The sequence below is a fragment of the Artibeus jamaicensis genome, unplaced genomic scaffold (assembly GCF_021234435.1).
Source record: "Artibeus jamaicensis isolate MK-2021 breed Jamaican fruit bat unplaced genomic scaffold, CSHL_Jam_final contig_473, whole genome shotgun sequence".
In the NCBI taxonomy this organism is placed as follows: domain Eukaryota; kingdom Metazoa; phylum Chordata; class Mammalia; order Chiroptera; family Phyllostomidae; genus Artibeus; species Artibeus jamaicensis.
In genome coordinates this window covers 2019488-2042186 of record NW_026521851.1, presented here as the reverse complement: position 1 = coordinate 2042186, position 22699 = coordinate 2019488, and the positions used below count along the sequence as shown (strand labels likewise).

Genomic DNA, 22699 nt, shown 5'->3' with positions numbered 1-22699 from the left:
GTCTAGGGAGCTCAGAAAGTCCCAAAGAAATTGGACCCAAGAAAGCACATACCAAGACGCATCATAACTACATTAGCCAAGATTAAAGATAAGGACAGAATCTTAAAAGCTGCAGGAGAAAAGGAGACAGTTACCTACAAAGGCATTCCCATAAGACTCTCAGCTGATTTCTCAAAGGAAAACTTGCAGGCAAGAAAGGGCTGGAAAGAAGTATTCCAAGTCATGAAATCCAAAGACCTACATCCAAGATTGCTCTATCCAGCAAAGCTATCATTTAAAATGGAAGGGAAGATAAAGTGCTTCCTAGAGAAGGTCAAGTTAAGGGAGTTAATCATCACCAATCCCTTATTATATGGAATGTTAAAGGGACTTACCTGAGGAAAAGAAGATGATCAAAAATATGAACAGTAAAATGACAGCAAACTCACAACTATCAACAACTGAACCTAAAAAAACCCCACAAAAAGAAAAACAAAGCAAACAACTAGAACAGAAACAGAATCACAGAGATGGAGGTCACATGGAGGGTTTATAAAGGGGGGGGGGAGAATGGGAGAAAAGGTACAGGGAATAAGAAGCATAAATGGTAGGTACAAAATAGACAGGGGGAGGCTAAGACTAGTACAGAAAATGGGGAAGCCAAAGAACTTATATGTATGACCCATGGACATAAACTGAGGGGGGTGGGGGAATGCTGGTGGGAGGAGGGGTGCAGGGTGGAGGGGAATAGAGGGGAGAAAAAATGGACATGTGTAATAGCATAATCAATAAATTACATTAAAACAAAGAATACAGTCATTCACATCCATGTGAAGTATACTGTACACACCTTCATAGGCACAGAGAAAAACCGGAAGTATGTCTAACAAAAATAGATTTTTATCTTAATCTTCTATAATCATCATGTTTGTTTGGGTACTTTAAAAATAATTTTAAATGTCACAGGAAAATAAAGATATCATGTCTAAGATACCACTTCAGACCCCAGAACTAAGTGCGCTGGGGTCTGAAGGTCTCTCCGGCAGCCCTTTGGTAAGATGTGGGTTTGGCAGTGTTTTCTCCTCCAGTCTCAGGAAGAAGGAAAACACCAGAGGGACTCGCTGAAGCTCCTTTAAACTGTCCAGGGTACGAGGAGGTCACATTGCTTTGAACAACGGCATTGGCAAAGTTATCCATGAATGATGTGCCGAAAGTCCAATCGATGTTTTCTTTCCTTTTGTATTTTCAACAAAACAAAAGACACCTTACTGCATTGGAATCTACACAACTGCCAGTGTTGGTGAACTGAAAGTTGCCTTTTGAGTCAAACACTGTAATTAGCTCTCTGGGGGACTAGAGCAGGAAAATACGTTTGTTTCCTGTCCAATGCGTGTGTCCTGCCCGCTGTGAACACCTGTCACATCACAGTGGGTACGGGGCAGGAAGCCGTCCCAGGGAGAGACTCAGGGCCAAATAAGTTTTCTGGAGGGAAAGGTATTATTATTGGATGCCTCTCGATGAGAAGCACGGGGTTGCTGTGCAGCAGAAATTCAGAAATCATTTGCTGCCTGAATGAATGAGAACCGGGCGTCTGCTCAGGAGACGGCAGATGTGTTACAGTGTGTAGTGAGTTGGAGACCCTGAACAGGGAATTACTGGGAAAGGAAAAAATGGCGTTGGTGGCTGCTGGCATTAAACTGATATTGGTGAAAACAGTACACACTTGGTCTCGAGATACAAAAAGATGGATCGATTCTAGATCTGGGAAGCGGAGGGCCCCCAAAAAAGGGAGTGAATTTAGTACAAAAATTTACTTGGGTTTTCTAATAATTAGGGTCCTGGGATGGCACATTTTGACACTTGACTTGTGTGGTCTCTACTGATGCAAAGCAAGAGTGGCCCGCTCTGTGAATTTATGATGACTTCCTATTCCAGAGGCCAGACCCCTGCAGGGGGTGCTCTCCGCAGGTCCCTCGGAGTCAGGGCTTACCCTGGGGAAGATCGATCGGGCAGGAAGGGCCAGGTTTCTCAGAGGTTTTTCATCATCGAGGCGACGGGTACCAAGCACCCCGAGGACGACCAGCCCTGGACTGCGCCCTCCACACCCATACCCCTCCCGCCCCACTCTGGGTCTGTGTCACACGGCACCCATCAAGCCCGGGTGCGCCAGCTTCCAAGAGCTTGGCTCTCATGGCATTGACATTCACGACTTCAGATTCCTCATCTGTAATATGGATGATAATGACTTCCTTGATCTCGTCAATTAAATCACATAGTTGATGTGAAAGCATTTTTGCCAACTCTCATGTAACGTTATTTGAAGATGTTAGGTTTTGCATTTGCTTTTTGAAGGAGCGGCAGGGGAGGGCGCCACCATTTCCATTCTGACCCCATCTCCACATACAGCATCATAACCCAGCGACTCTGAGTGGCCCAGCCCTGGTGAACCACCTAAGGCGCTGCTCCCCACCCAGTGGAGAGAAACAGCAGAGGGGGTCCCCATTTCCCCGCTCTGACCACACCCCCACATACAGCGTCACAACCCAGCAACCTGGGAGTCCAAAGCGCCGTTCCACACACTTAAAGGGCGTGAACAGAGCAAAAATGGCGCAAGAAGATCTCAAAGCCCCAGAGCCTATAAATCTAAGTGATAAAGAAATAGCAAAACTCTCAGACGCACAGTTTAAAACACTGGTGATCAGGATCCTCACAGAACTGGTTGATTATAGCCACAAATTAGACAAACATATTAAGGCAAAACTAATTGAAATGAATAGAATTGCACAGGAAACCAATAGCGATGAAGAGGAAACTGGGACTCAAAACAATGGAGTGGACCAGAAGAAAGCAAATAATGGCCAAACAGAAAAGAGTGAAGAAGCAAGAATTCAAAGAAATGAGGAGAGTCTTAGGAACCTCCAGGACATCTTTAAACGCTCCAACATCCAAATTATAGGGGTACCAGAAGGTACCAGAAGGGGGAAAGGAATAGCCACCAGTGGAAAACTTATTTGAACAAATAATAAAGGAGAATTTCCCCAATCTGGCAAAGGAAATAGACTTCCAGGAAATCCAGGAAGCTCAGAGAGTCCCAAAGAAGATGACTCAAGAAGAAACACACTAAGGCACATCATGATTACATTAGCCAAGATTAAAATGAAGGAGAGCATCCTAGAAGCAGCAAGAGCTAAGAGGATAGTCACCTACAAAGGAGTTCCTATCAGACTGTCAGCGGATTTCTCAAAAGAGACCTTACAGGCAAGAAGGGGCTGGAAAGAGGTATTCCAAGTCATGAAATCCAAAGACCTACAGCCAAGATTGCTCTATCCAGCAAAACTTTCATTTAGAATGGAAGGACAGATAAAGTGCTTCTCAGATAAGATCAAATTCAAGGAGTTCATCATCACCAAGCCCCTATTATGTGAAATGTTAAAAGGACTTTTTACATAAAATGTAAATAGAAAAAGAAGATAAAAAGATGAACAGTGAAAGGACAGCAAACTCACAGTTATTAACAACCACACCTAAAACAAAAGCAAACTAAAAGGACAGCTAGATCAGGAGTGGAAACATAGAAATGAAGATCTCAAGGAGGGTTAGCAACAGGGGAGTGGGAGGAGGAGATGGAGCGAGAAGGTACAGAAAATAAGTAGCATAGACAGTAGATAGAAAATTGATGGGGGGGCAAGAATAGCATGGGAAATATAGAATCTAAAGAACTTGAGACACATGGTCATAAACTAAAGGGGGGGGTAATGGTGGGGACGGGGGGGTAGGGTGGAGGGGAATGAAGGGGGGAATAGAACAACTGTAATGGCATAATCAATTAAAAAAAAGAAAAAAAAAGCATCATCCTAGCCCATAGTGAGCAAGCAACCGAGAATTCATAGCTGTGGGTGAGGAATCATGACCAATGGCCTTTTTAAAAGCATAAACAAGCCAGTCGGAGGAAGACAAATACCATACGCTCTCACTCATATGTGGAATCTAATGAATAAAATAAATTGATGAACAAGATAAAACCAGAGGCATGGACACAGGGAACAGACTACCAGATCCCAGGGCAGGAAACTGGAAGAGATTGGCCAGATAACACATTCGCACATATGCAAAGCCCATGGACGCAGACGGTGATGTGGTGAAGGCTGGGGTGGGGGTGTTGGTACAGGCAGGCAAGGGGGGAAGTGGGGGACATCTGGAATAGTGTTAGCAGTAAAAATAAAGGGGACAGAAATAAGAAAAAATCAAAATAAAAACATAGAAGCAGTGGTTCTCAACCTTGGCTGCCAAATGGACTTCAGCCCCCAACCCCCCCTCAGAGATGGACAAAACCCTAATGTCCTGAGACCCCGCTCCTCTCCCCTTTACTCTCTCACACACCTTTCATGTTGTACGTCAGAGCAGAGTGCGGGAGCCAAGCAGGCTCTTCAACAATGTGCCTCCAAGTCATTAAAACAACCACAAGAAACAGTTTTCCTCCCATGTGCAATGGTGCGGCATCTCACTATGAAGCTGGGGCTCCGTAGGCTATAAATTACCGGTCAGCTAACAGTTAATTGTGCACTGGAGCAAGACTCAGAATCCGCAAGGGTTGTGATTAGTTGAGCCTAGAGAATGGCTCCAGTCTGGGTGCTGGCAGTGGATCAGAGACGGACTTAATGGGTCTCCCTGCAGGGGCGGCGGGGCGGAGTGGGGGCGGTGGGTTTTTCAAGAGCTGTTACCGCTCGGTGTTTTCCTCCCCATGGGCTCAGTCCCACTGGTAGCTCTCAGATGGTTTATAAGAATGTTCCCCAGGATAACTAGATGTCAAGTAAACATGTGATATTGGCAACTTCACCAATAGCAAAATATTGCGGTCTTGAAATGAATTCTACCCCAGGTGTCTATAAATTATCAGATCTGGAACCTGCAAAATCGCAGTGTGTCACGGTAGAGTCGAGTGCTCCTTTGTTACATTTCTTAAGGGTGTAAATTCATGTTTCTTTCTGTGTGGTTCCTGATGTGGTTGGAAACGAATTTAAAACGCAGGTTTATGACTTTGATAAATCTTGGGGTGCACACACACCATCCTCTTCAGCAGAGGCAGTCTGTTAAATGCTAGGAGCTGGAAAAGTATGAAGAATTATTTTCATCTCCTAAGACACTGACTCAAGGGCTTTTGGTGGGCGTTTGATCTCCACCCACAGGAAGAACGATGCGATTTCATTTTCCCTCTCTAGAATACCCTTTTAAGGAGACTCCGCGTTGGCAGCGGCACTGGGCGGCCTGACAGATCGGATGGCTCCAGGCTGCTGAATCGAGCTGAATCTCAACTTTATCATCAAACGAAACTGGAATGTGGAAGGCATAGAAAAGAAGGAGAAGAAAGAAAGAGAAACAAACTCTTTGATAAGAACCCAGATTAAAATTCAGCCTAGAACTATATGTGAATTGTGAAAGTATATGACACAAACATACTAACAGTATCACTTTATGGACCTTGTTTGAAACAAAAATCCTCTTTTACCTTCATTTCTGTGTGGAAATTAGGTTTCGCTTAGGCACCTGCTGGATTACATGGGATTATCAGACAGTCATCCCTGAAAACACGGCTGCTGTTAGGAGCAGGTGCCCAAGGTGTCGTGGTCCCCCCGGGACCGACCACCAGAGGGGGGCAGGAGACGAGGTTTCATATTTTCCAATTTGGGGGATTTTTTTGGTTAACTGGGCCTTACTGCTTCAACGTCCAATGTTTTATTTTGAAACTTCGCATGGAAACACTGTTGCACGTGAATGTGTCCGTGACCAGGGTGTACGGAGGGCGCCCTGCCCCGGGCGGGCGTCGGGTCGGCGTCTCCGCCCGGCAGCTCCACGAAGCGGCTCTGCTGTCCTAGCATCAGTGCCCTTGAACTGCCTTCTGTTTCCTCCTTGATTACAACCGCGGGCTATCACTCTCCTGCCTACCCCTCCGTCTGACTAGTGGGCTATATATAGCCTCTCTTCCTGTTCACCTTAACCTGCATCAACTGGATTGCACATAAAGTCGGGTTCTCAAATTACAAGAATCACTTACAGCCAGGCTGAGTTAAGGCCAAGGGCCTGGCACTTCTGGGAAAGGCTGCCCAGCAGCTCAGGGGCTGCCCCCCTGCAGGGGGCAGGGCTGGACAGCGGCCTGTCCCAGCTGAGACTCAGTTTGACCTTCAGCCCGGGGACACTCACGCACGCAGTGGGTGCTACACAGGTGACGCACTGGCCGAGAGGGGCAGCCTGGTGGGTCGGCTGCACCTGGGCTCGGGCCGGGCCGGGGCTGGAATCCCTCTCTGGGCTGGTGGCCAGCTCCGGCCACGTGACCCTGGGCTGTCCCTGCACACGCAGCTGGGGAGAAACGCTGGAGCCTGCTCACGGAGGTCATGACCACGCCTGTCTAAGCAGGTCTGGAAAGTGCTCACGTATAAAACAATAAAATAAGTCTCACCTAAGTGGCTACTCTCACTCAAAGACGAACTACGTGCTCGTCTGCTGTGGCCAGTCACCCAGCAAACCCAACAAAACCAACACCTGCCGCCCGCACTGCGTGGGGGGTTCTAACTGCGCCTCCGCCGCTGTCACCAGGGAAGCCCCTTCTCCCCGAAGACCTTGCATTGCATCTCGACACCGGTGACATTTTTAGAGACAGCCTGAAACGTGGTTAATCCACTAATTTACAATGACCTTAACTCGTAAGGGCCCTTGAAGGGTTCACAGACACTCTGCAACAGCTTTCTTTCTTCCGTTCCCTTGTAGCTGACGTTTCACACTGACAAAGGCTAAATGAGGGTTTTAAAAACTGGAATAGAAATATGTGCTTGTCACGGGAAATCTAAAAATTCAGATGAGCCCATGGAAAACAGTTCACGCTCTTGCCGCCAGGCCAGGCCCAGCCTTCCAGGTCCTGTGTGGCCGCCCGTGTGTGACCCTGCGCCTCATGCACAGGTGTTGTGCAGGTTAGAGTTTGGGGCAGATCTCTCTCATACCCATTCATGTTAGACATTTTTTAAATACAGGGTGGGGCAGAAGCAGGTTTACAGCTGCGAGTTTCTGAAACACAGCACAGGACAGTGGGAAGGAAGTCAGGTTGTACCAGGGCCCTACCCCGCCTCCGGTCACCCAGCGGGCTCTTCTCATGTGAGCCTGTGACCGCTGCAGAGTTCGTGGAAGCCAGGGCCCAATTGGCAAGTGCCCATGGGGTGCCTGGATGGGACCCCAGTCATGGGCCTGAACCATGAGACCTGCTGGGAGGGCTCTACCAGAGGGCCATCCAGCCCGATTTCTCCTGTGATTTCTCTAATTCTAGCTGGGCAGTGTCTGGGCTGGAATCAGAATTGTAACCTCTGTTTCCCATAGCTGCACTTTAGCCACTAGGCCTGACACACACTAGGTCTTCAATAAAGAGAGAGAAGGAGGGGGAGAGTAACATCGATGTGCCAGAGAAACACCAATCAGCTGTCTCTCACAGGTGGTCCACCGGGGACCAGGCCTGCCACCCAGGCATGTGCGCTGATGGGGAATTGAACCCATGATCTTCTGGTTCACAGGCCAGCGCTCAACCCACTGAGCCATACCGGCCAGGGCTCGGGAGTTTATTTTAATGCTCATTCCATATTTCCCCCGAAGAGTAATAAGAACTCTAAACACTGACAAGGCTTCTGTCTTTAAAAAGGGGCGCAGGGGAGACAAACTTTAATGTTTCTTTGGTTAAACACACTAAAGGCAGGAGCGGGCTGGAAGGTGGCACGTGGGCTAATGTCCCAAGGGGCCGCGTGGGCTCCCCACGTGCCCGAGGCACACACAGGGAGCAGAGGGTGGCTGGGCCGACCCGGCATGCGTCCCACTGCTGTCCCCCTCCTGCCCGAGTCCCCTGCCAAGTTCTCTGTCAACACTGCAGCCCCCAGAACCTGGGCAGGGAGGGGCAGTCTGCGCAGTTCTAAGCCTTGCCCAACCCTCAAGCCTGTTCGACTGAGAACCCTGCCGAGCCCCTCACGAGCGATGCAGGGTTGAGGCAGATAAGGTAATTCTTCGAGGGCACGTGGCTGGAAGGTGTCTCTACTCTGTAACACAGACCTAAAGTTAATGATAAACACAGCCTCAGATCGCCTTGAATGTAGCCCCTGTAGCTATTGCTAAAGCCATCCTCGGCGTCAGCCACTTACCTGCAAGGGGATCTCCAGTGCTGTCTGCAAAGCCATTCTCTTCTCCCTGGAAACCAAAAAGCAACCGTCATTAAAATCATACCCATGTACAAATGGAGGTATCACCAGTTTTCCAAGTGAGTTAAATGTCCATGAAAACTTGGGGCGGGGTGATGGGTGTGAAGAATGGTATTATGAGGGGCCGTGAGCTCTGCACCCCACTCAGAGTGTAAGGCTCCAACGCTTCCTCGGCTGGGTCCTCCAGGCCCAGCATGACCAGCCTGCCGACACTCAGCAAAGTTCGTTAAATGAATGGCTGTCCCCAGTTTTAAAAAATGTACCGATGTATGCAGCAATGTGCTACTGTTTTATTAGTATTTCATCTTATGCATTATTTCCCTTACTGTGTTTCTCATCTACTTCTTGGTGGGCTGTGTGTCAGGCCAGGTGAAAATTCTTTCTTCCTGTCTGGTACTTTTTAAATACACACTACAAAGCAGCAAAGAGAAACTTAGGCCACAGTGGCACCCAAATCTCGAGAGGTGATCGTGTCTCTGCCTGCATGATGGGGCTCATTTTCGTGACCAAGGCCCTGGGAGGGATGGACCCTGACCTTGAAGGGCCTGTGTGCATGTGTGCACGCGTGTGTGCAGGTGTGAGCAGGTGTGCATTTCCAACCCTGTCAGTGGACAGCAGCCCCATTCTGTGCAGCTGGTAGCCCCATCTCTGACACGCTGGTTAACAGGACCCCTTCACCCTCTGCACTGCGGAGGAACCCCGAGTTGGGTCAGAAGCCCCGGTTCCCCTCCAGCTGCCTTATCACCTCAGGCGCGTGGCGTGCCCACACGGTCTCCATTCCTCGGCTGTCGGACAAGGTGGACGACAGGTGAGAACCATCTCTAAGTGCCCTGCGTCCTCGGATCGCGGCACATTTCACCCTTAAAAATGTGCTAACTCCCTGGGGTTGAACATCGTAAATAGTCTTGTTCTCTCTCCTTCTAAGAAGACTTTCTCCTCCCTGTGAGCTCATAAATTCCGGTGTCTCCAAACGTAAACACGCTTGTCTAATTATGAGTTAATTTTTTCGCATTCCTCCATCCCACCAGCTGGGTTTTCCCCTCACTCGATACTTCTTGCTTCTGTTTGAGTGTCTGCCACCGCTTTTCCTGGAACAAAGAGCCGGCTGCTCCCCCACTTCTATTACAGTTTGCAAGAGAGAGGAAGCCTTTGAAAGGACAAAAACTTCCTACGTTTACAAGGTCAAGTCCAGAAGCTCCACGACGCTGGGCTTCCCTCCTCACTGTGCAACCAGTCGTGTGACCTGTGACCACAGCATGGCCCTGGCAGGAATGACAGGGACGTGCTGCTGCCACCGTCACACTCTGCCCCCTGAACCAGACACAAGGAACCAAGACAGAACCTTCCAGAGGTGTGAAACACTCAACTTGGCAGGGTCTGTGGTACGACTGAGGTCCCTGCTGAACATGAACTTCCCTTTAAGGCTACATAACATGGCATACTTCATCTTGCACAGTCCAGAGAAAGCTTTTAATGAAGTCGCTGTCTGGCCAGAATCGTCCCCATGATGAAGCCAAGGCACCTGACGCAGAAGTACTTGTGAAGGTTGATGATGACAGAACTTGGGGTCACATCTATGACCCCTGTTCTTGCTCTGATTACTGTTTCCAGTGGTTTTCTGGAGTGAAATCAGAAAAGCCTTCTTTGTGTGGTGTTCAGGGTCTCACAGAAACGGCATCCCTACCTTTACCCAACGCTTGTCTGCCGAGCAGCTTGTTCCCGTGTTGAGCCCAGCAGACAAAGGGGAAACGCCCTGAACCCGGACCTCAAGGCCTGCCCTCCACCATGCTGGGGTTACACAGACGCAGGAGTAGCTAAAATACCGGCAGAGGGTGACGGAGCTCGTCAGAGAGGAGGGGTTTCTTCAGACAGAACCCTCCCCGTCCCCAGAGGTGGCTTCTTTGACACAGAGATGCTTGAGAGAGCCCTGCTGAGGACGTGCAGTGGGGACTGGGGAGGAAAGGGCATTTAGCCAGAGGCCCACGTGAGTGGGCAGTAGCCTGGGCCCCCCCCCCCCGCCCACCATGGGGCATTTCTGTTGCAGCGAAGGCAGTAAGAGAGACGGCGGAGGCAACGAGGCCGGAGGGAGACCCGAAGGTCTGTCGGAGGAGCAGGCTGCATTGTCATTAGAGCCCTGAGCAGAGCAGGGGCCCCTCAGAGCTCTGGCTGGGGAGGAAACTCCGCCCGACTATGGGGGAGGGGGTGTCCCTAGTGGTCAGGGACAGCGTTGGAGGCCGGGAACTGGGGGTGCGCCCGGGAAAGCAGGGCTGACTCACAGACTAGGGCAGATGAGACCCCAAACCACTACCCTGGGGCAGGAAGGCACCAGGCTGGAGCCACCGCAGAGGTGGAGCCACCGGGGCAGTGGGTGGGGGGGTGGGGGGGCAGTGGAGGCGAGGTGAAGGGCAGGTTTGTCCCAGCTGAATCACGGTGCTGGGGTGGGGAGGCCCCGGCAGGACAAGAAGTGGTGCAGTGGTTGTGAAAGAAGACGCAGGTGGTGGAGAACCAGGTGTGAGCTCACAGCAAAACACCCACGTTCAGCACAGGGGAGGAAGGAGAGAGGAAAGCAGACAAAAGAAGTCACAGCAAGTGGTGACTGCCAAAAGCTGCAGCAAGACTAGAGGCTCTGAGGAGCGGAGTGGTAATTTGGGAAGGCAGGACACCCAGGAGGCGGTGGGGCCATGGAGGTGGCCAGAGGGGACAAAGAGATGGCCCGGACCCAAGCAGGGCTGCAGGCGAGCGCCCCCAGCCCTTCTCTCTGCTGAGCTTTCCCGTATCTTTGAGGCCTGGGTTTAGGCACCGCCTCTGGGAAACCGACTCCCAGTCCCAGTCTGGTGCTGTACCCTGGGCAGGCCCACAGCATCCCATACAGACACCACACCAGGCCCTGGTTCCACTGAGTGTAGAGGTTTGACGTGCCTCTTCTGCTCTAGACTCTAACTACAAAGCAAAAGATCTTATCCTTGTGCTGCGGTGACTCGCACACCTGAGACAGGTACTGCCACACACCTGCAAAGGGAGGCTGAGTGAGGGGCGGAGAGGAAAGGAGACACACGCACCTGGGGAGGGACTCCCCCACCACGCCCACCTTTCCCCCCTCCTGCTCTCTGCCCTCAGCTCCTCAGGCACCAGCTGCATGAGCTCCACCCTACTTCGTCCCTCTGGCCTCACCTGGATCCTGTGTACTTGGTCACAGTCAGCACTTTAGTGATGTGTTTGAGAACCCCTACATCTGTGCGCCGACTATGCGCCCCTCGCCCTCCTTAGTGCTGGATGAGCTCCAGGCCTCAGCCTCGCCCCGAGCGTTTCTGAGCTCACGAATCTCATTTTGCAGCGGGGCCCCGGCTGTGCCTTGGTTTTGTGGGAGAGACGAACGGGTTAACAAAACGTGGCATACTGTTCAGTTTTAGAAAGGAGGGAAACTGTGACACCTGCTACACCATGGAGGAACCTGGAGGACATCATGCTCAGTGAAGAAGCCAGTCACAAAAGGATAACTATTACAAGATCCCATTTCTGTGAGGGACCTAGAGTCAAATTTGAACAGACAGGAAGTAAAACAGGCGCTACCAGCAGCTGGGGGAGAGGGAGGGGAAGTTAAACTTGAGTTTAACGGGATAGAGTTTCCGGGTGGGAAGAGGAGACAGTTCTGGAGGTGATGGTGGTGACGGCTGCACAGTAGTGTCAGTGTAGTGCATGCCACAGAGCGTGCACTCAGAAATGGTCCGGGTGGCAAATACATGTTATACGTACTCCACCACAACAGAAAACGCTCACCTCCTTGGTAAATCTGAGGGTATCGCAAAGTTCAGTACCAATATTTTATATATACTCAGGTGGGCTAAAGGCAAGTCCCGCTTTGTAAACTTCCCCATTGCAGATACAAGGGATTCCCTGATGTTGGGGAAATGTGGTAACTGGTGCCTGAAATTCTCTGGGCAGAAGGAGAGGCGGGTGGTTACGCTGGTCTGCACTCTGCTTAGGCCCCACCTCTGCACAGGCAGCTACAGGCGCTGGGTGCTGGAGAACCCCCTGCAGACTACACCTGCCGGCTCCTCAGCGGCTCCCAGAGACCCTGGGGACCCTCTGCTCTCAGAGCGGGGATGCACCCCACTGCAGTCCCCAGGGGGCCGGACAGAGGGCCCAGACTCTGACAGAGGTGGGGGGAGGCGGTAACCGATGCCGAGGGGCTGTCTTCTGCAGTGTCCCACTGTTCCACCCGTAATGCTCTACACTCAGCTACCAGACCCAGGGTTCTACCTTCATTACTTTGCAAACTAAGGAGGGTCTGCTTAGAAACCTAATCGTCCCAGCTCACCGGGCACCTGCCACTGAGACTGCAGGCCGAGAGCCCAGAAGGAACACCTCCTGCAGACGACTTCACACTGGAGGGACCTGGGGGCCCACGCCAGTCAGAGCAGGAAACCAGCATCTGCCCCAAGGACCGCCCGAGCTGAAGCCTGACCTCTCTGCTATAAGAAAAGACTTGAGTGACGGTCTTTGAAAACAGGATTTTAAATGTGAGGCGTAGATGGTAACGGGGCACAGACAAGCACGGACTTAGGCGTCTCACTCTGGATTCTGCCCGGTCTTCCTAAAGCAATTCATACCAGTTCTTTCTCCACAAAGTAATTACCATTATTGTAACAAAGGCCTGCACTTACCTTTTTATGGAAGTTTAATATACACACAGAAAACTGGCGTTTAAAACTGAATCTAACCTAGGACACATTTATCAAGTACCCACGCAACATCAGGGACCATTCCAGTCCTGGACTGTGGGGACACAGGAGGCAGATCCGGGCTGCCTCAAGTTACCGGCCATTAATGGAACAAGAACGTGACAGACATCCGTGCCACAAGGAATAACATGTTAAACAGGCACGCAGAGATGCCAGGGGCACAGAGGTGCGCCAGGCTTCAAGTGAGACCTCAGGGAGCAAGGGGAGTTTCACTGGGATGAAAGGACAACACACGGAAAAACAGAAATTTGAACCAAGTGCTACGGTGCTTTGCTAGGATGAGAGCAAACCTGCAGGTTTGTGTACCTTTAGTTCTTTCTTCTCTTCAACGAGTTTTCTATCCGATTACAAGGAAGCCGTGCTGCTCCGGGAGGTGAAGTGGGGGTCAGGCGCAACCGCTGCCCCTGGCCTGCGAGACCGCGCTCAGGTGTGATTTCACTCCTTTGCTCTGGTTCCAGAGATGAAAGCGGGTGGTTTCCCTTTCTGTGTGAGGGATCGTCAGTGATTGTTCAGAAACACCACCAGTGCTTTACAGGGGATTATGGTTTGCAGGCGCACAGGCAAGCAGGCCCGCAGCACGCGCGTGTGCGGAGGCAGGAGTCTGCCTGCGCCCCTCCCTTCAGGAGTCGGCGCTGCAGGGGCCCTGAGCCGCTGGGGGCCGGGGCGGGGGCGGGGGAGGGAGGCGCGAGGAGGACGTACGGCCGTGAACCGGGTCGTGGACTCGTCGTTTGGTCTACAACTCCTGTGGCGCGTGACGCTGTGGAACACTTGGTGTGGCACTTGGTTAGGCTCATCTCGCTCCCAGAGGTTCCTGGCCACATCCTAGGCACATCCTCGCTGACCCCAGTCATAGGAACTAAACAGAGATGTCTTTTAGCCCCAAACCGTATTCATCTCCAGCTCGCTTTCTTTAACAATATGACAATGACATACGGCAGTACTAATGTGGGCTCAGTGGCCCCTCCTCTTTTTCACAGTTTCACAGCATAAACCCGTCACTGTGCGAGCGTTTATCTACCTGCTTCCTGCCGCGCTGCTCCGGCACCTCCCGCTCAAACACGCTCTGCTCCGACTTCCGACTTCCGTTGGATCGAGTCCCGGAGCGGCCCTGCCGGCCCCACCCGTCACAGAGGCGGCCAAATAGCGTCCCGGAAGTTCTCCCACTCTACACCCCCAACTGTGTGAGGTCGCTGCCCCGCCCAGCACCCACCGGAAGTTCCGGTGACATTTGAGAGCCTTACAGCCAACAGAATACGAAGTGGGACTAGAAGAGAATACGCTAGGTAATGAGAGGCCACAAAGTCAAACAGCTGACAGAATGGAGGACTGCGGGTTCATTGGTTAATTAACAAGCCTCCCTTACGCTGCTCTTACGGAAACAGCTACCAAGTGCCCGAGAGCAGGCATTTTGCCCATCGACCTATCCAAGTCTTAGAGCATAAATGTTTTATTTTGACTTGACCCAAAAGTACAAAGAAGTCAAACACAGGGAAGTCAAACACATCCAATCCGAGTACTATGATTTCTTTTAAAATTACAGTTTTGGGAAGTCCATACGGGAAAAAAGTCTTCAAGGCCCTGAAATGATGGCTGTGGCTGTGCTGGGTGGCATGTATGGCGGGAGAGCGGGGGGCACCTGTTTCCTCTAAGATTCGAACATGGAGACGGCAGGAGGTCCTGGTCAGGGCTCAGCAGGGCAGCTTCTGCCCCAGCCAGCAGAGCTCCGCCAGGAAGGGGTGAGCCTGGGTCAGGGGCGGGCCTGAGAGTCTGGGGTGGGGCCTGACGCAGGGGGGAGGCACTGGGAGAAGGTGTGGACCCAGGCGCTGGGGACTGGAAGGCCGTCGTAGGGGATAATCAGCTTAGTGTGGAGAAGGGAAGATGACTGGACTTAAGGAGGTGATGTCCAAATGGCTAGAGTCCGATCTTTACCTGTCGTAGGTAAAAGTGTCCAGGGCATCCAAATACAGAAAGTAAAGATGTATGGCTTTTAAAGGCCCTCATCAACTCCACCTGGGATTACACACTTATTTTTTAACGCTCTGGTGCTTAGTGTATCTCTTCACCTATTTTCCAGTGTGACCTCGTCCCTCACCTCCCCAGAGGTGACAAGGTCACCTCCACAGACCGATGGGAAGCCAGATGGGAGGAGACAGGGGAGCAGGGACTGTGAGGAGCACAGGCCCAGAGACACTAGAGAGAAGCTCAGAGAACTGGAGGGGAGACGTCCACTGCAGCGGGGCGAGCCCTGAAACTCCTCCCCTCTCAGGGCCCAGACAGCGGTGGGTCCAGAGGCCCCCCGTCGGTTTGCACTGGCAGAGGGGAAAACTCCAAGTGTGGGCTCTGGGGGAGTCTTCTAGTTTTAGCCAGTTGCCCTGGTTCCTTGTTCTCTAAACTTGGTATCAGGGAAGAAGAAACCACCAAGAACTTCCTAAAACCAGAACCATGTGATTTTCTCTGGGAGCATTAACACATAAAGGACAGAGACCCTGTCCTTTCACAGAGACCTATCACAGAGACCCGGCTGGGGCCTGCCGGCTGCTGTGCAGCCAGAGGGCAGCCAGAGGGCCCACTGGGCCGATTCACATCACCCAGGGCGGGCGCCGCCTGGGTCCCTTCCCCGCTGTCACAGAGCTCAGAACTGCTTGAGGTGCGCAGGGGGCCTGGTGGCGTGCACTCTGCCAAGGCGATGATGAGGATGACAGACCGCATTCTGCCAATTACCTCTCAGTCCCTGTACTGAAAAGAGCAACCCTCCATTTACCAATCTTGTTCTGGTGGCTTTTCCCATGCCCTCCTGCCAGACTGTTATTGTCAGAATGTGGAAAAGCCTAAAATCTCTCTAGATTTAGGCAAAGTGAGAGGCCCAGCAGCAACTGGTGCCACCCACGTGCTACTGATTGAGAAACACTGGGCATGGGGTCATGCTGGGGGTGGAGGGTGACACTGGACAAGGTGCCAGGTCCTACCTCTTCCACTGAGATCACAAACAGCATGATTTCTGCGACCCCCTTCAGCTCTGAAGAGGCCGACACGTCAAGTGGCCGTCGGGCCCAAACCCGCTTTCTCAGCTGTCGGGGTTGGGGGGGCCGAGCCACCCTCTGAGGGGGTGTCGGTGGCACTGAGTCTAGGATGGGCCTTGCCCTCACGCCTCTGTCAGAACATTGGGGCGTGCGGGAGCTGGGAGGAAGGGGGAACCCGGACGTCCAAAGAGAAGGTACAGATGGGCATGTGAGGGTCAAGGCCACGGGGAGAGTCCCACCGAAGACACTACACACATGTCCTTGGAAACAAAAGACTCCTGCTTCTTTGGTGAATAAGCAAGATGCAAAATGAGCCACAATTCCTTGGGCCACTCCTTTGGCATCGATGATCAACTAAGATGGTGGTCTGGCTTTTAAGGGGCTGCGAACTCCCGTCTCAGCCTCCACACCGCACTTCCTGTCGCACCATCGACAGCCCAGCATGCTTGGCTTTCCATGGCTTACAACTGGGCGACCCAGCCTCCCAGTTACTCCGGGTAACACAATGCAGGAACTTCAGTTTTGAAAGTCATGTTTAATATCAAAGAAATCAATTAGTTGTTAACAGGCCTTCCCAGATAAGACAGCATCTTTTTGGTTTTTTAATTTGGTGGCATTTATCACAAGGATTTGACTTTGAGCTCTTCTGACTTGCTCCGTGGAAGAACAAAGGACAGCCTGGCACACTGGGTCTGTCATGTCTAACGGCAGAGATGAACTGTCAACAAACAGCCTTACAAGGTGGGGGCGGGGGAGCAGGATGGCATGGGGCCTTCCCCACGGCAGTGTTTACAACAGCAAAAGGGTTGAAGCCCCCTCAGTCCAGAATAGGGAAACTCTCCAAGCAACTGTGGCAGAGTGAAACCTAACCGGAATGAGATGGGATGTTTTCCTGGGGCCTTAAGAGCTCTAGCTGGAACCCCAAGAGGGCAGTGGCATGCATGCACCCCACAGAGAGGTGCTAGATAAACCCTAAGAGACCAGCCACGTGGGGGCCTCAAGTGGCAGTGTGACCCCTGCCCCAAACCCACCTTTAACTTGTAAGAGGAAGAGATCTCTTCAAAGGGATTAGTGGAAGAAATGAGAGCTGTGGCTGCTTTTCCTTCTCTGCCCATCAGGAGGAGGGGGTGGGCCTCTGCCCCATCCACCCAGGTGAGGGGGCTTCAAGAGTGTACTAGTTGGGGGAGCCTCTCGGTCCCCGGCTGGATGCCTCCTGATGTGCAGATACACCAGGCCCAACCCTCAGCTATCGGGGGACCCCATCGGTGGACAAGCAGGCAAGTTGTCCATGTGAAGCGCACCAGCACCATCTTGAAAGGACCCTGCTCAGAACATCCACCTGCTCGGGTAACAGGGACACAATCAAAATTTCAGGCCGGGCCTGAATGAGAGGTGAGGAGAGAAGCTTTGGACTGGATGAGAGATCTAAGTACTGTGTACAGTTTATAGCATTTAAATACAATACTAACCAGATGGTTATTGAGCACCTACTGTGTGCTACGAGACACATCATTACACCCATTTCATAAAGGAGGGAACTAACTGACAGAGGGCAGGTAACTAGTTCAAGGTGACACAGCACACAAGGCCTGGTAGTTCTCCCTGGCTCCATCGCCCATGATGAGGCCGGAAGCACCTACAAGCAGGCAGTCTGCAGTCAGACTGCCTGCGCGGTTCAAATCACGGCTTTGCTACCCCACAGCTGTGTGATCTTACCCAAGTTATTTGACCTCTCTGTGCATTTTTAAATGGACATAATAACAGTCATCCCACAGAGGGTTGTTTGAAAATTGAATTAGTTCATACAGGTAAGCGCTTGGAACAGCAACACTTAGCCTTAAACATGTTACCTATAATAATTATTATTTTTATTATATCGTATTTACTGCTTATACAAAATGCTCATGCTACTGCACTAAGAAAGGAAAACAGCTGCTCTCATGCAAAGGAAAAACAGAGGAAATAATATGCCTCTCACCTCCTTTCAATAAGAACACTACTTCTATTACAGAACAGTACTCGCTCAACAGGAAGAACTCTTTACCCCTAGCTCACAGCTACGGTTGACACTTTTTACAGAGAATGTGAGCCCGTCACATCTAAGGCACTGAGATTTGGCAAAGGACGAGTAAACCTATCCAGCCGTGTCCCAGATGGTGAGCAGGAGCACAGGGAATGCATGGGAAGAGGTGTGCATGCGACGTACACAGGTGGAATGGATGACAAATAAGACAAAATCATCCTCGGCAGTCGAGGCGAGTTCCATAGAAAGGCGCTGGCATTGTGCTCGGATTGTGCAGAAAGGCGCTGGCATTGTGCACCTGTAAACCGTCAGGTGTGTTTCTGACACGGGAGAAGTGCCAGCACGCACGAGCCCGGAAGCCCGGAGTTACTCAGCATCCACCTGTGCCACTTATGAATGCTGCTGGGAATTAGAGTCTGCAATATAGCTCACACCAAGTCTCGGCAAGCTGTTGCGCCCTGAACTGTGTCCCCTCCCGACCTCAAACTCGTGTGTTGGAGTCCTCGTCTCAGCACCTTAGGATGGGACCTTGTTTGGAAACACAGTGTTTACAGGGGTAATCAAATTAAAGTGAGGTCATCAGGGTGCGCCCTCCTCTAACAAGGCCCATGTCCTTACAGTCAGGGGAGTTGGAGACAGGCACGCATGCGGGGCGAATGCTGCACGAAGACACAGGTGGAAATCACGATGGCGCTTCTATAAACTGGGACACCACAGGCTGCCGCAAGCCAGGGGATGCTGTTATCCCAGGAAAGTAATACTTCAGACCTGTTCATTGCTTCGGAAAAGGGAAGAAATCTCTCTGTGCCCATTTTCTTAGCTATAAAGTGAGAAATGGACCAATGATACAGCCCAGGAAAGTCTGCATGAACTCTGGACCCCAAGTGCACGTTAGGGCCAGAACAAACCTAAAATAGCCTGAACTCCAGTGCAGAAATATGTCAGCATTCCCCCGTGTGTGCTCCTGGAATTATCGAGCCTAAGAGGCAGAGGGCGGGTTTGGGGTGTCAAAGGCTGCTCCCTCCCACACTGGTCACCAGCGGCAGAGTGTCCCCCTTGACTGCTCTGACCGTGGGGAGGAGCTGGCTGCAGGGTCCGGCCCAACCAGGCTGCCCCAACTCTATGGCAGCCAACTGGGCCACACCTGGGGGCAACGAAGACCCGGGGCCGTGGGCATGTCTGACTCCAGTCCCCTGAGGACACTCGGTCCGGCCCTGCCTTTCTCATTCTGGCTGCCCCTGTGCCCCTTGGGACTGGAAGAAGCATATGCGTGCTGCCTACCCCGGACCACTTCTGCTCGAGTCTCCGGCGTGTGGGACGCAGGATGCAGAACCATCGGTCTAAGCAAATCACAGGTGGGCAGTAATAACTTAGTGAGAAGACTTAAATATGTTGTCCCTGGGCCACGAACAGGTGCTCTGTAACATTAGTCCTTAAGAATTCTCATTCCTGCCCTGGCTGGTGTGGCTCAGTGGATTGAGTGCAGGCCGGGTCCCCAGTAGGGGGCACACGAAAGGCAACCACACATTGATGTTTCTCTCCCTCTCTCTATTCCTTCCCCCTCTGTAAAAATAAATAACATCTTTTAAAAAAACAGAATTCTCTTTCCTCCCAAAGTGCCAGATCACACAGCAGCTACTTGAAGGGCCTGCCCCTTTCCAGCACCTTCTATGGGCAACATGAGATGCCAGCCTCTGGATTATCCCAAAGTAGCTGAGAGGGTCGGGCAGTGAGAGCACACGGCAGACAAAGACTAATCTCATAATAGTAGACGTACCTTAACATTAACTAACGTTATTCCAATGCCAACCTTGCTGTGGATTGACAGATTTCCCCCATGGCCACACACCTGATCCCTCCCACTCAGTGATTTTCTTTGCCGGCAGGTGGTAGGGTTTGTGACAGTCACCAGGGGGCTTTTCGAACCACCCCCAGTCTGGGAAGACCCTGCTTTTCCTAAGCTCAGCTCCTGCAACCCAGCCCACCTCCTTCCCCGCACTCACTGCCTCTCACCAGCGGCAGCTGGGGGTCTCTCTGAGGCCTGTCCAGTCCTCCCCCAAATGACAGGCCCGACCCACGGCAGGAGAGCCCTGGCCTGAGCCTGGTGGGCCCACAGTCCGGTGTGTCTGGGTCCTGCGGGTTTCTGGAGGGCCCAGCCTGGCCTGTGGGGGTCCCCTGCAAACCACGCTGCAGACCCTGGCCTAGGAGGTGGAAGAGGCCAGGCTGCTGAACTGAGCGGGACCACCTCCTGGTTCCTGGGGACTCTCCACACCCATGGCCTTCACGGCTTTCTTTCACGCCGTCCGAGAGCCCCTGCTGTGCTCCGGTCCCTGATGCAGGACACAGGACGCAGGCTGTTTCCGGTTCGCATCCCAGAGGGCACCTCCCACTGTCCGTAGGCCCTGCACCATCAGGGTGAGTAATGCAGTACCGCACAGGCTGCTCCGGGTTTGCCGTACTTCTCCGTCATACTCCCAAAGAGCATTTGTGACGTGCTCCGAGACATTTTTAAGAGCTTAAAACAGATTAACTTGATCCCCCCCCACCCCCACTGCCCTGACAGGCTACTTTCCAGTTGATGACTGTGGCCTCACCTGGCCGCCACCCTTCCCTCCTGTCGGTTCCAAGTCCTATCAGACCAAATATTTTTCATCTCTCCTCCAAAATGTGTTGTTGCTGTTTGGTTCTTTTTAAAAAATTAATTAATTAATTAATTAATGTTTTTATTTATTTTTAGACAGAGGAGAAGGGAGGGAAAATGAGGGAGAGAATCATCAACGGGTTGCCCTTTGTATACACCTTGACTACACCCAGGCATGTGCCCTGACTGGGAATTGAACCAGTGACGTTTTGCTTTGTGGGATGACACCCAACCCACTGAGCCACCCCGGTCAGGGCTGTTTAGTTCTTGTTTTGTTTTGATCTCAAACATTGTTGGGGTTGAGCTGTGTCCCCGGAATAGATGTGTTAAAGGCCTAACCACTGGCCCCTCAGAGCGTGACTGTAATTGAGGTAAAGTGAGGTCACACGCAGTGGCCCTAACACAATATGACCTGTGTCCTGAGAAGGGGAAATTGGGACACAGTGACAGGCACAGGTAGGAGGAAGGTGAGGTGAGAGACACAGGGAGCACGAGTCCACAGGCCACAGAGGAAGGCCCGGAGCAGAGCCCTCAAGGCCGTGGAAGGAGCCAGCCAGCAGATCCCGGGGCTCAGAGTCATGGGCTTCAGACCTGGAACACGATGCATTTCTGTAGCTGAGGCCCCACGTGCGGCCCTTTGCCCCAGGCCCCAGCGCCCCAATCCACCTGTCTTAACTGCACTCACCTGTTCATTCTCCCCCCAGCACCTGCACCCGGGCTGTCAGGGGCCGCAGCCCCTGCGGTCCCTCAGCCTCAGGCTTCTTCCTACCCAGGCCCTGGGCAAGCCACCGCTAGGACAAAGGACAACCTTTCTAGAGCTCTGTTTTGGCCCCATTATCCCATGGGAAGACTCCTCCAGGAGCGTCCCATCCCCCGTCCTGGCCCTGCAGATTTCCACGTGAGCCCAGCCCATGCCCCGAAGGCTTAGAGGAGGCACTGGATGAGGGGGTGGGGGGCATTCAGTTAACAGCTCCAGGGCTGGCAGGGCAGAACCAAGTCTCCATCCACAGAAGCTCACTTACCCTCTATGTGCTGAGACTCCCTAGGTGTCTGAGGGAGTGTTTCTTAGCTTCCTTGCCTGTGGAGCCCCTGTTCTTGGAGCACCCACATACCTTGCTGCTCAGCCTGCCTGGCAGAGACCGTCATGCTCAGTTGACCGCAGCCCCGAGCACTCACCCCTGAGTCCCCGCACCAAGCAGCGGTGCTAAGGTGGTCTTGGCTCTCAGCCACCTGGTAGACGGGTAGATGTGTGGATCTTGAGTCCTCTCTCCTCTCGCAACCATTTCCAATTCACTGAGCGCTATCACCCCGCGCCAAGTCCCAGAAGGCCTGTGCCTCCCTGCTGGAGAAGCGGAACACACTCCTCATCCCAAACATCTTCACTAGGCTTCTCCTTTCCTGCCCCACCTCCACACCCTCTTTCAAGGCACAGCTCATACTGGACCTCAGCTATCTCCACTGCTTGTCTCTACAGCTAAAAGGAAGGTTACTATCTCCACTCGTCAGCCTTCCTTCAGTCTTGCCTCCAACGAAGAGTGATGGTTCTTCCTTTTAAAATATCAGGTGACCTCTCTGCGCCTTTGAGCGTCAGCTAACACCCACATGCACACATTGCATCGGCCCCCCCCAGATTGCAACCCCCCGAGGGAAATCCGTGTGCCCAGTGTCCTCCACAGAACGCTGCCAAGAATGGTACCAGTGAACATTCGCTGAGAAAACGAATCCCGTCTACTGTCTGCAGGGTAAACAAACCCCCTGATTGTTCATTATCCCACTTCTCTCTCTTCTCCCTCTTAGTTTTAGCCGCTCCACTCCCCGTGACAGCCTGCCCTTTAAAATCTGACGCTCGCCGCCCTACAGAAGAAAGGTTTGCTGTGTTTTCTGACTCTCTCCAAGGAGAGGTTAATGCTTTTCCTTGCTGTCTTAATGAGTCTGACAGGACTGCAGAGTCTCTATGACCCACTCATCCCTTAGGCCTGGCAATTACTTCTTGTCCCCGCGATGGATTTCCTCCCAGAAAGACCCCAGGAGTATCCAAGTGGACAAATCTCAGGGGCTCGCCTGTGGCC

General features: G+C 52.2%; 1 protein-coding gene across 3 annotated transcripts in view; it reads right to left on the bottom strand.

The window, feature by feature from the left end:
- Positions 1-22699, bottom strand: part of EDARADD (EDAR associated via death domain) — a 51958-nt gene that overhangs the window by 6192 nt on the left and 23067 nt on the right. For all 3 annotated transcript variants that reach the window (XM_053667880.1, XM_053667881.1, XM_053667882.1), the window contains exon 5: positions 8148-8193. In XM_053667880.1, the coding sequence (XP_053523855.1) occupies positions 8148-8193 (46 nt within the window). The remainder of the gene's footprint in view (positions 1-8147; positions 8194-22699) is intronic.